Raw genomic sequence first — 13,992 nt, 5'->3', positions numbered from 1 at the left:
AATGAGCACCTCATACAGCTAAGCAGTCAGCATAATAAAATGCGACTACCCTTGTTGATAAAATATGTAATTCACAATAGTAGACAAAAAGGGGTATTTGTTCGCTTCTTTAGAAGTGTGACAACTAGGGCTGTGTTTCTGCGTTAATACAGTGCTACTACTCACAGATGTGCAAGGTACTACCTCATAAGGAATGAGACAGTAGTTTGCAGTAACTACGCTCACACAAGGGAGGCTGATGGTAAGAAGACAACACAAAGTTTAAAGATATCAAATACAAAGATTGAAAGATATGAAACCCTTAAGAAAGCAACTGGTGAGAATCCAATACCTAAAATTGATTTTTTGGGGTGGAAGACCTATGAAATATCCATAGCATCCTTTTTAAGATACACTGCCTAAGAGAAGGAGACTTGGACAACTGTGGTGTGCTTGTGATGTCCATCCATACATCCCATGTGCTCACAGTAACTCTTGATTGAAACTGGCCAGTAGGTTTGAATTCAGCAATCTCAAAGAGACTAAATTTCGAAACATTTTGTGGAAAATCCATCACTAAGGAAAGCTGAGAAAAGCAGACTAACATCCCACAGAAGGAATAAAATGCGGGAGGAGCACATGTGGGGGTTCAGAGCCATGGCCCACATCACAGGGAGGGACCTGTGCACTGTGTGGTAGGGATGGGTTGTGTATTAAAAAAAAAGACAACAGAGGGAAAGAGAAGACAGAGGGAGGGGACCAGTGCCATCACTGGGAAGAGCCAAGGAAAAAAGATGAGAAGTCATATATAACCCGTCTTCACTTGTTACCCATAGAATAATTAGCGTTCTTCAGTGATAAACATTAGTACCCCCTCTTCTGATGCATATTCTCTAGTTTTGTTACCATTCAGAGATCAGGGAGCCTACAATTTGGTTTTCCCAATTTGCTTTAGGGGACGATCTACTGTACCGCTACATGTAAAGAGTGAAGATGAGCTTTCTATATCATGCAGCATAACACACACTGACACCAAACACTTACAAATTATTTCAGCGTATTTTAATCTGAGGAGTTTACAGTTACAATTCTTTTTTTTACTTCAATTTAAGAAAAATGCATGGACCACATTATAGTATTTAATAACTAATAGGTGACTAAATGCTAACACTAGTGGGAAATGCTGATCAGCAACCTGAATAGCCTTCCAGTTCTGGCAGGGGAAGGTTGGTATGCGCACTGTGTTTTCATAAGGAAACAAGTGCCCTTTTGTTGGACATACTGCAAACCATAAGGTACTCAAGGGATTAATTCAACTAGCACACAAATCTTTTTGTACAGAGATCAAAACTGTAATCTACTTCCCTCAGCTTCCTTTGTGGTAAAGTAATTAATTAGTCTCTTTAGATCATTCACTTTCATAATTCAGGCCAGGATGAGGAACGCTGGACATCAAAGAGTTAAGGCAAATAATAGCATCATCTCACCCTGCATGCCCTTCTTTTGCTCTGGTACATAAAATGGTGTATTATCGATTTTCTCTACCCAGTTGTGGAACCTTCCTATCGTACACATACTAGCTGTCAAAGCTGAGCGCACGTAAGAGTACACAAGCTATTATTAAAAGAGTAGGTCCTTTTGGTGCAAATTCTCGCCCTTCTACTGACCTATTATATCCCCTCTGCCTAGCATCACATCTCATCAAGGACTGAGCATAATTTAAAGTCTAGGTTATCATGCCTGTAAGTGCAAATTAGTTTATGATCCACAAATCTATAATTTAAGTGGAAAAAACCTAAAACAAACACCACCTCGAGAGATACACTCCAGGGCAGAATTTAACACAATTCCCAGTATTCCACAAACCCCACTAAATAATGTAGTGATAGGAGAAGGGAAGGTTAAAAAAAAAAAAATCACTCAGGAAATCACAAACCTGAAAGTTAAGCTCTGAAGTTGGGAAGATTCCCAAAACACTGATTACAAACCAAACAGTTGAACAACTCTATATACACAGCCTGACCAGAAACAGTCAGCACAGATTCAGATGAGAAGATCATGCTGCCAGATCACAGTCTTAAAATACAGCTATAACAAAAAAAAAAATAAATATTTCCTTGTGTTTGAGCAGGATCTTGCTATAACGTCAAATGAAATAAACAAGACTAAAGCAGATTATTAATGCAAAAGTCACTCTGCTTATCTAATTTTAGAACTAAATCAAAACCAATGCAAAATGTACTCAAAACATGAGTAAGAAGAAAGTTAACAGCAGAAGATCAGTGGCATCGGGCCTCATTTTCTTTGCTGCACCTATAATATACACCTGGGAAAAGTTAATGTGTGGATATATGCTTTCTGAGTCATGAAATTGAGGCGAAAGTGATCAAATGTAAACAGGCACCAAAACAACTATACTATTTTCAACATATTCGTTTAACACAGCTGAAAAATAGAGCTGAACTGTACCTGAACACTCACAGAAAACTGAACATGCCCTTTAAGGAAAAAACAAGGTTTGCAATTGTAACAAATGAAGGATGCATTACTCAGTCATACGTTTCTTCTGGGATGCAGGGCTATGCGTTCAGCAAACGTAACTCCCATGCTGAACCCTGAATTGCCTCTGCTCCTTTCTGGTAGGAGTAGCCTAGACTGAGATCAAGATCATTTCATTAGTCTTGTCCATATTTCATCTGATGCTAGATCTCAGTTGTCCATTTGTACATCCCTAAAGCAAGTGAGTGAACCAAACTAGCCATCTGGGCAGCTGGTGTAAATTGAAAACTTCCTATGAGTATCACCAATGAAAAATATTAACCTAGGCATTTCTGAAGTTTGTTCATGGTCAAGAGTGATTCAGTATTTTAAACTCATTTTTCTCTTCTATAAAAAAAATACTTTTCCACTCCAGATTGCTCACTACACTCAGAAAAACATCTACATTATGACAATAAACTATTTTAAATGCCACTGAGACTAAATAGTGACAGCGACTCCTAATGTGCAAGTTTCCTCTGCCAGTCTTCCGCAAAACTGAAAATACTTTGTCCATAAAGAAAAGGAAAATGCAAAAGTCTAAGTATGTTAAAGAATTGTACTTTCATCTTGGGATATATTTAGTAGACAACACTAATCTTGAAACATGCTTCTAAAATACAATTCATCAGTCCACCTCTAGAAGAACTTATTTCACTCCGCCAACTTTAAAAAGTCCAGGTGACCATTTTGGATACAACAACCCATCCAATGCATTTAAAAGTGCTTCCATCTTCTAGGCTTCAGTATTTCATAACTACCTATTATCCACTAAACTGACCAGAAGATGAAAAACAGTTTTCCTACGTTTTCGCCTTTCAAATTATTATTAATACTGAATAAATTAAGATGATGCTCTTTCCTTCAGCATCCTTAGCATTTTCACAAACTGCTTCATTCATCCACTTCAGTTATTGCTTCACATTCCATTACATTTTAAAACAGAATATCAAAATTATTTCCATATTTTTACTGCCAATTGATATAAATGGCCAAATGTACTGGAGAAGATTAATTTCAGAATGTAAGTATTTACATAAGAATACTTTTGTAGTTCTGCATTTTATTGGCATTACAAAGAAAAACATCAGAACACCAGATTCCTACACTCTGTTTTTACATCAATACACAGGTTATTCTATTAATTCTATTAATCACATTATTGTGGATCTCTGTAGTAAGTGGTTATAAGACATCTTACTCAGACTTTGCTTCTATGAAATATTTTTGGAAGAATGTTATTAAAAATTAAACACCTTAAAGATATTTTAAAAAGCTCAGCTCATTAAGAATTTAATTTTGCCCAATTTATAATATTTCAAATATGCTTCAAGAAACGGAAACAGCTGCATTAAGATCAAAATACCATCAGTGTCAAAGCCAAAATAAAGGTCAAATAATCAATTTGACTTCAATTGCTGCGACAATTCAAATATTCCAGTGAAGTTTTCAACTTTGATGAAGTTTCGGATGAAAACTCGTCAATTATTTTTAACAACTTTTCCATACTAGAAGTTCATATTTGCTTTTTTCTGATACAGAAAACAAACCAACAGATGCCAATTCAAAAGACAGTATCTGACACACAATTTTTATTCAATCGTGGCGTTTGCAATTAAATTGCATATCTTCAACTAAGCTCTTGCATGAGTAATGGCGATATTTTCATAGTATAGTTTCTGCAAAACAGGTTGAACGCATTATTTTTGGTTATAGCATTCACCAGCACGTGGACTGCTTCCTTTTGACACACAGCTTTTATCAGCACTTGTGGTGTTCACACAGACATGTCCTGAAGCTCCTCATAAAGAACCATCGGCAAAAGTTCTCGGAAATGTACCTCTGATGATGACAGAACTGAAGGACAGTCTACCTGGAAAGTGTTCAGTAATGTCTAATAACTCTACTTATGTTATGGATGTCCTCACGCAATCTGGCAAATAGTCTCTATAAACGCAAGGAAAAAATTATAAACCTATATTACCAGTAAAGAATTGAATATATTCAAACAATTAATTCTTTCTCAAAAAGCACTATATTTTAGTTTGTATATTAAAGGTAGCAAGTCCAGCACTGTTAGGACAGTATGGCTCCAGAAACCTCACAAAACCCCATGAAGATATAACAAATAGCTTAGGGAAAGCGGATCTCAGGCAATGATGTGGAGGAGAAGATAGTGGTTTTGTCGATCAGTGAAAAGGGATGATTCTGTATCAGGCTGGAGGGGAGGAAGACAGAGAAGGCTGCTGGCAAACAGAGGTGATCAGAGACGGTAAAGTAGAATTGGCTCAAGGAAAGATACAACAAGTGATAAAAATGACAAATGGGGGAGAGGAAGGGGATGTACTAAGAAAAACCTTGAAAGCAAGGACAGCGATTTAAATGTAAATGTCCTGAAACAAAGGGAGGCCAGCTGAAGAAACGGAAACCAAAGGATGAGGAGGACTTAAATTTTATGCCACAAGCAACAACATTAATGTCAGCAATGGGATTTGCCAAGACTAGGGGATGGGGAAAGGCAGCGTAGGTTATTAGGAGCTGCAGAGGAAGTAATCACTGTCAGGATGGGAAGTGAGGGTCTGCACAAGAATTTCAGCAGTCTAGACAGAAAGAAAAATAATAATAATTGGGGAAAAAAAAAAAGCAGACCTGGACTTTATAGAGGAAACAGCAGTAAAATATTGGACACAAATCTGCTTTTGCACAACAGATAAAAACTACTGACAACCTTCACCTTGCAGGCTTGACTGAAAGGAAAAGATAGCTACTGATGTTGTCTATAGTAGGAGACCAACCAGACAACACGTGCTTTGTAGGACTTCTAAGAGTCAGAATAAACCAACAGAGAGGAGGTAAGAGGTGAGAAGCAGATTTGATGCAGGTCAACCAGGTAAAGTCGACAGTATAAATAAGAAAGTGAAGCACAGCAAGACTGTGAGAAAGAGGACCCACTCAAGAAGCTGCTGAAAGAGGAATGTGACAAGAAGGAAGAAAAGCAAGAAAGGCGGGGAAAGGAAGGGCTCAGGAAAGTCTTCGCCATCAGTCCCACAATCTAATGTTCAAGAATGATGACAGAATACAGGTGATGGATTTTAGCCAGGAAAATGTCACAAGAACAACTCTGATGAAGAGAAAAAAAACAGGCTAGCAGAGAGGAGAAGGTATGAAGGAATTACAAAAGTACTGCAGGCAAAGCCTGAGACTCACTGAAATGGTTAGAGAGTGAAGGAAAGGCATTAGCTGGATTAACATTGACTGCTTTATTTTTTAATTAAAAAATACCCTTATTCAACGTATTAGAAGAACATAAGAAATGCTGCTCAGCTCCCACCCATTCCTGCAGGGCCTGTCTGAGTTCAACTCATTCCAAGATGAAAGACAGTATTAAAATTGTACCAGAGACTTAAACATCTTCATTAAAATAGATAACTAAAATTCTGTATAGCCAACTTTAAAATATCCAGTGAGCAAGTCTAAACAAAATTCAGCATAAAACATGTTCTTGCACATATTCTCTTTGAACATAACAAAAAAAAATTACAATCAGGGAGAACAGATCAAGGCTAAGGATCTGAAATATTTTTACATGAAAGATAAAGTTGCAGAAGGTAATATAGGTCAGCCTGACACCCATCCACTACCCTAATATATAAATGTATTTTTAAAGTTGAGCACCATTTTACGTCAGAGTTACATGTGATATTGACACAGTATTGATATCCCTGAGGACTGATTACACACGACAGCAGGATTGAATCAAAGAGACTGCCAAAACACTGCCTTCCAGAAGTTAAAACCCAACATTTTTCCCTTTCCAAAAATATAGCTACAGTTTGAAACATAATGACTATATTACAAAGTGAATGCGAGTTTGGCATGCACCACTGTACATTTTTAGCATATTTGGATAGAGACACACAAAAAGCACATTAATTTAATTGTATACATGTGTACTATTTACATGTGTTAAGTTGCCTTCACGTACTAATTGTAACTTTAGCCAATAAAGCACCTTCATTGCATAAATTAAAAATATTCATGCTTCAAAGCATAAATTAAAATTAACTTCTAAGATTCAGTCTAAAACTGTCTGGTCTAACAAAATATACAATAATCCACACATTTATTTACATAAGTACTGTTTCAAAATTTACTTGTCTTTCTTATCTCAGGAAACACCTTACTATTTTAAAAAAGTGTTGACAATTCAAAGTGCTTGAATGTATGCAGAAACTTTTGCTAAAAAGTGGCCAGAGGCTGACAATTCCCTCCCATCACAATTTTCATGTTCTAAAATTTGTTTTTCTTCTCCCCTGGAACAAAATCAAACCATTCTGTATGCCACAAAACCAGAACTGTCAAAACTTCTCTTTTTAGATCAAACTAAGCTTTTCTATTTAAGAACTACGAACTTCTACAAATTCAAATGTCTGCTTGAGTAAGCCCAGATCAGGCTTCCATATCTAAATAGGATGATTAAAATTTCTGTAGAGTAACAAAGGGGGTTTGTTTTTTGTTGTTTTTTTTTTTAAACTTATAGTAGCCTAATTCTTTGTTGCTGTCTGCTACTGCAACGTCCTAATTATGAGGTGGCACAGAGAGAACTCCTTCACTCTTTCTCAGCTTTGAAGAAACAACATATAGCACCAACACATTTCATTATGCTGGAACACTTTCAACCTGGTCTGTTTTAATGACATAGATGTGACTACCAATTTCTTTTCTTTGAAGTAAAAAGCATTATTTATAGCATGAACAGTAGAAGCTTAAGGATTTTCTTGCCACTTGCCCATTAAAAATGAAAATAAAGACAGAGGATAGTTGTTGGGGAAAACAACATATCATAAATCAAAGTCAAAATGTGACAACTATGGTTCATCTTCTCTTTACCAAACGACGTATCAGAAAAGAACCTAGAGGAAATGAAACCCAACAGTAAACTTTTGCATGAAATCTAATACTGGGATTTCTTAATTTACTAAAAAGCACTCAAACAAATTATCTGGATTTTGGTCCTCAAGACAGAAAATCAGGCAAGTACTGGATTCTCATCCTTTTGATGAGGTAATCCTTCATTCACAGCTTAAGCAGGCTGTACCATGACAACTTAAAGAGAGAGGGGCTGAGGAAGAGCAAGACTTTCTCATGCAAAGGTAAGGTACCAAGCGAACTGCTCCTATAACTCCTCCTGTAGCTCTGGTGGTGCTACTGTCCTCCAAAGTCAGGGGTTTGGGCAATGCAGGTCAGGACGCAGCAGTAGTGAAGTGCGGATCACTACCAAATCCCCCTACACATTACTGGATTTCACTCCCTTGCAATCATATTATTGGGAGCAAAAACAAGTTCTGATGAAACATCAGCAATGTCAAAGACTAAAAGCAAGGCCCTTGAACCAGACCAGCTATTAACAAGCTGAACAAGCACATTTGGTTACCTCACACTTTCTCCTTGACACCTGTCTCAGCCATGTTTTAGACATACTGTACCTACAGCTGACCTAGAAGCTGCCTTTGAGAGATCATGAGAATTACAACGTTAGTCAGGTGGTCATAGCTTTCCATATAGTCTATCATTCCTTAAAGTGTACATAAACTCTAAAATAACTACAGTTAAATGTTTTTTGGGGTGGGTTGTTTTTTTTCCCCTCAGTTGTCAAATCTTCTTGATTTTAACAGGCAAAACAACTAATAGCTTGTGGTCTTCATTGCAGTTTCTGCACCAAGCTACACTACAGCCTTGCTAACTTCTCTGAATCCTCTGTCTTCAAGAATATTTCATTTAGTGCCTTAGAATAATATATTTTTCCCCTGCCACCTCCAATACCAAAAAAGCATCTTTTATTCCAGTGCCATTGGTAATAGACACTGTGGGAGTTGGAAAGGAATTTTCTTAAAACTGATGAAAACAGCAAACCGTTTGCACCAGAAATCATTGTCATCACCATTATTACTTGAGGCCACCACTAACGGAACAGAAGCCCAGGAAAGTAAAGACAATCGGACAGGACAGAAAAAACACCAAATAAACAAACAAACCCTAACCTCCTAAAGTTGAGGACTGGGAGAACTGTCAGGGCAGAAGTCTGAAGAATCATCTTCTGACTGGGAGGCTAAGGTCAGGAACCTCACAGGGGGGTTGGAGCATTTGTGGTAGAGAAGAGCAGCAGCGAATAGTCAGTGGGATTTACTGGAAGCTCTCAGTAACCTTTGGTGTTCAAGGAGGAGGTAAGAAACTCTAGCAGGCCTATGGACAGCACAAGCCAGCAGCTTAGTGAAAACAGTGGAAGTTTCCAAGCACCTGAGGACTGGAACTGCAGGAAGGAGAGGTTAGTTGTTGTATGAGAGGTTGTGGGAGATACTTCAGGACGCCTCTAACCCCACAATCCCCCTTCATCCCCTGAAGGGTGTGTCCAAAATGAGTATCTGTTCTTCCTCTCCCACAGGAGAAAATCCTACTCACCCATAATCTTCACAGCTGCTGTCAAACGAGTAGCAAGGGCTAGGGCTCTTCTGTTCACTGTGCAGGGGAAAGGACAAGGCTAGGCTCACCTGGGGAGCAGATGGGTGACTCTGGGTACTGGAAGATGGAGGCAATAACTGCTGCGATTGGGAGATGCTGCTCTTCAGCAGCAGCCATGCACATTGACAACCCATAGCAATTGTCAACCAGAAACTCAAGTGGCAGGCAGATTATCCAGATACATTCCAGCTCTTCCAGCAAGGTAGGCAAGACAGCCATAGGGCGGGAAGTTGGATGGGTTTTTGTACCTTCTTTTGAATACAAACCTCACCAGTTTGCAGCTTGGGGCAACTGCTGGCTTTAGATAGGCAGAGCTCCTGCAACCTCTCACACTACATCTAAAGATACTCTGTGGCAACAGAAGATCAGTTCAGCAACAAAGCAGTATCGGCCAGTGTAACAGGCTTCTGAGCTGGATTGATGCCTAATTGTTATCAAGTTTTTGAAAGCAAGTCAACAAACATTCTTTTAGTTGTTATGCCTGATACTCAACTGATACCCTTCCTTTCAGGTTGTATTTGTTAAGCGACCAGTACTTTGAGAAGGTCACCGCTGGCATTTAACTTATCGTTTAACAATGAAAGCTTTCAAATAAGATTGCAGCTATTTAAAGATAACCAACTACCATTATTGAAAACTATAGAAAAAGGAACCCTGCCAAAACGGCGGCGCCCTACCCAAACGCGCACACATCTGCAAATGAAGATGATGCTCTTACAAACGTATCACTGTTTTAATGCCTGGTGCTTAACAGATGGGTTGCAGTGCCCCTGGCTAGGGCTGGGAAGGAAAGCACCCTGCGGTGCGGAGCCACCGGAACGAAGGACAGCAAACCCCAGCGCGGCCGGCGGCTGGCCGACAACCGGGGAGGACAGATCCCTCAGCACCCCAAAAACCCGGCTGACAGCCGCGCAAACACCGCCTGCCCCCGACCTGCCGCCACATCCAGGGTGGGAAAAGTGATTACTCATGCCGGCGGGGAGCGGGGCCGGGCCCGACGACCCCTCCCCGGGCCCCGCGGGGCTTCCCCGCCGCCGCCCCCGCCGGGCCCCGCGCTCCTACCTGAGGGGCCGCGAAGGCTGCGGCAGCGGCGGCGGGCGGCGGGCCGCGGGGCCGCGTCTCCTCCTCCTCGGGCGAGTCGTCCAGCAGAACTTTGCTGCTCTTGTTGAGCTTCCACATGGCGGGCGCCGGGTTGGGGCGGGGGTGGCGGCTCCCGCCTCTCTTCGTCCCGGCAGCGAGCGGGCCCCAGGCGGGAGCGGCCGCTGCCTCCGCAGCCCCGGCCGGGGCGGCTGGGCTGGCTTGGGCTCGGCAGGGCTGTCACCCCGCCGGGGGCTCCCGAGGCGGGTGGGAGGAGCGCTGCCTGGCTCCGGTACCGGGAGGCGACCGCCGGCCTGCTGGCGGCCCACCGCCCCGCCTGGCAGCTGAGGGGGAGCCGGCTGTGAGGAAGATCCCTCCCGCGGCGGCAGCAAGGCGGACAGCGGGCAACGCCCCCCTCCCCGCGCTGTGCCGCTCCTCACCTGCCGCCTCTCCCCGCCGGAGCCGCCGCCCGCAGCCGCCGCGCCGCCGCTGCCATGTTTGCGGGGGCGGGGGCACGGGGGGGGGGGGGGGGGGGGGGGGGGGGCTTTCCCGTCACCACGGCAACCGGCCCGGCGCCGGCCCCGCTCTGACAGCGCCGAGCCCGCACGGCTGCCTCCCGCCCGCCCCGCCGGGCCCTGGCTGCGGAGGTCCCGGCCGGCCGCCGAGCCCCGGGCAGCACCCCAGGCCTTGCCCCGGGCAGGGGGAAGAGCCCCCACAGCCTTCCCTCCCTCAGGGAGAAGGCCCCTCCGGGGGCCCGCACCGCTACCCCAGAAGAGGGGTGTCGTGGAGGGCGCGGATGGCTCTTCCAGGCAGCGGTGACCGCAAAATGTCCGTCTGGGCAACGCGGGGCACGCTGAGGCGCAGGAGGGGGCTGTCGCCCGCGGTGCTGGGGGTAACGGGCCTGGGCCGAGCCGGGCACCACACGCCATCCCCTTCCCACCTCCCTCGCCCCGCAGTCCGTTGAGTCCCGATAGCTTGCCAGTTCAATGGCGGAATGATCCAGATGTAACGCCCTGCATACCAGCTGGTATTTTCGACGGTCTTGTTTTCAAACTGGTGTGCTTTTCCATAAAAATCCCCACCCAGGCACTCATCCATTATTTTGAACTGTGAGTTAGGGTCAGATGTCCAAAGAACCGTGAAAGTATGCTAAAAAGCCATTTTTGGTCATGCCGCTTGCTTAACGTTACTGTGATTTCTCTACTGACAGGCCACAACCCTCAAGGATCCCTCACGAAAGACCTGCACGTCTTGCTTTGGCTGCCTGATCTCCGGGGGGCAAGAAGCAGCGATGAGACAGCAGCTACACATCGCTGAGGGTGTTTTCAGCTGCAATGTGCTCCTACCTGCTTAGCCAGAAAAGGACTCAGCCCCAGGCTGGAAGGACGGTTCCCGCGGGCCAGTTGCTCCATGTGCTTCCCCTGCGAAAGGAGAGTTGCTTTAACTCCCCATCAATGTCCTATGAACACCCGCAGAGTCAAGGTTCACAACTCAATGAAAAAACACTAGTTTTTCTGTCATAAAATATCCTTATCCATAACGGCTAATTCCAGAGACATCATGGTTTTAACTATCATCTCACTTTTGTACTGATTAAGGATTTCTGTAATGGCTTAAGAATGACGTGCAGCTAACTATAATTTATTACCTAACTGCACAAAAGATACAGTCGCTTTACTTGAACTCAGAATCATGGAATTTACACCAGTGCAGTTTTAGCCCTCTGTCTTGAAAAAGAACTTAGCAAAATTATATTGATGTGCATAAAGCAAGTGCACAAGTGTTTGAAGGACTGGAAAAGCCTTCAGTTTTACAACAGGTCTCCAAACAAAATCTTTATCTCATTTTCAATCCCTTCTCTTGCAAGACTGAACACTACTAAAAAGGGAAGCACAGAATTCCCTTTCACATCTTGCGTTAATATTAACCAAATCTCAAGAGGGTAGGAGACAAAACACATTCTCAGTTATTAAGACAGATCAGGTTTAGCGTGGGTTTCCTCTAGAAGGCCGAGTCAATTTATAACTAGTTCTTTAACCTCTCGCTCCTTCTTCAAATTTATAAACAAAAAATATTCAGTAGTCAGAGCTGCATGTTTCTAATTTACAATGATGCATGTTTGGGTAACTTTAAGTAGTAAATAACCATTTCATTTGATTTGAGTTCTGTATTTAGACCCTTGAAAAGATCAAATAAGTTATTAGTCACCACATGACCCTACTATTTTAATCCAGTGCCTTCCTTACGCTATTTTTCTTATGGTTATCTGAAACACCAGCTCTACCATTAGGCTTAAATCCTGCAAATACTTACAATTCAGCTCAGTTTTGGCCTCCTGAAGAAATCCACACAGCACAGCATTCCCAATACACACAAACAAGATTAACAACATGCCTCTGCTCTTTTATAGTTTTATTAAATTTTTTTTTCCCCTTAGGTTTTCTCTTAAGATTTTGGACTTTGGTGTGAAATCCTAGCTTTACTTCAGTCACTGAAAATCAGTCCAGTTGACTTCAGAGAGGTGAGAATTTCAGTCCAGATTTTCTATTTGTCTTCAAGATCCCAAGGCACGGTTGAGCACTATCTCTTGTTCTTCTCAAAATAACAGTCTTTTCTGCTGATTTGTTCTACAGACTTTGTCCTTACAAATTTATTATTTCTTTTTAAAATGAATTATACACATCTAATGAAAAGATTTTTCCAGAATAAGAAACTGACATCCACAGACTGGAACTGCCTAGAGTGAAAAAGAATAGAAAACACTCAAATACAAAGTTTCTTCCTCTAAGCAACCGCAGTGTCATGTTTCCTTAAGTTGTATGCAGGGGAAGGCTGTGAAATCCTGTTTGAGAAACTTCTTGGATGCAATTTAAAATGTTATGAACGTCTTTATAAATACCATTATGAGGAAAAATTGATGATTTTGCTTCAGAATGCTGATCTGGTCTCCCTTAAGGGACAAGCACAAACAGAGCAGGGAAAAAAAAAGTGAGAGAAGTAACAGAAAATGCAGCCTTTGTCTCTGACTCCCATGGAAGTCTGAGCTGTTTTGAAGGCAAAGCCAGACAACATGGTTTTAGCAGCCACTTCATGGCCTGGCAAAACATTACGCTACTTAAAAACTTGTTTCTCCTTTGCTCTTTCACTCCAGGCTCTCACCCAAGGGAGAAAAGGATGGAGTTCTTTTGGCCGACTAAGCCGAGCTCTCTGGAGGCAGAAAGCAAAAATGGGAAAGGTAGGGAAGAGCAGTAAAGAGATGATTCCCTGTGTCATACCAATTAACTGCATGACATTTAGGGGCTTTAGTGACTCCAGGCTGCAGGCCCTTTGGATATTGCCATGCTCTCAGGTACGCGCACAACGGTTTCAGGTAACGTATCTACCCCCATGGCTTCTAGGGCTTGCCTTTCAAATCCCTGTTAATATTCATGGCATCTCTCACTCATCTGGGCCACAATCAGTATCTTACACGAGGGGTTTATCATCCTTCACTTGGTGAACTAAGCTTGCCGTGGCTGCCTGTTCTGAAAAGCTTGCAAGCCATGCAGAAGTGCTGCTGCTTTAAGCAAGAAGCGAAAAGCCCAGGACGGTGGGCCACATTGTGTTGGACACAAATCCACCACTGCTGCTACCACTGGCAGCCTTCTCAGCTGCACTTGGCGCTCCGAGTGTTTCACCAAGCAGTTGGAGACTATTGCCAGCAAGATGAGGCTCACCGCCTCCCAGCAGTGTTAGGCACACACCACAAGTGTTAAAGAGACATCCTTCTCCCCCTGCGGTGGCCCATCGTTAGTCATTTTATGGTGAAAACTGTCTTTATGGTACTGTGTCAGAGCATAGCACAGGCACTGAAGTATCCGTATATCCTTTCCTGGAATC

At 42.7% G+C, this 13,992-nt stretch overlaps 1 protein-coding gene across 2 annotated transcripts in view; it reads right to left on the bottom strand.

The window, feature by feature from the left end:
• Nucleotides 1-10,610, bottom strand: part of TDRP (testis development related protein) — a 30,213-nt gene extending 19,603 nt beyond the window's left edge. For both annotated transcript variants that reach the window (XM_074581707.1, XM_074581708.1), the window contains exon 1: nucleotides 10,099-10,610. In XM_074581707.1, coding sequence (XP_074437808.1) covers nucleotides 10,099-10,215 — 117 coding nt within the window. In that variant the 5' untranslated portion in view covers nucleotides 10,216-10,610. The remainder of the gene's footprint in view (nucleotides 1-10,098) is intronic.
• Nucleotides 10,611-13,992: the final 3,382 nt, after the last annotated feature.

This window comes from Larus michahellis, chromosome 3, assembly GCF_964199755.1.
Source record: "Larus michahellis chromosome 3, bLarMic1.1, whole genome shotgun sequence".
Lineage (NCBI taxonomy): Eukaryota > Metazoa > Chordata > Aves > Charadriiformes > Laridae > Larus > Larus michahellis.
The sequence above is the reverse complement of the archived record's forward strand: the minus strand, read 5'-3'. Positions and strand labels throughout refer to the sequence as shown.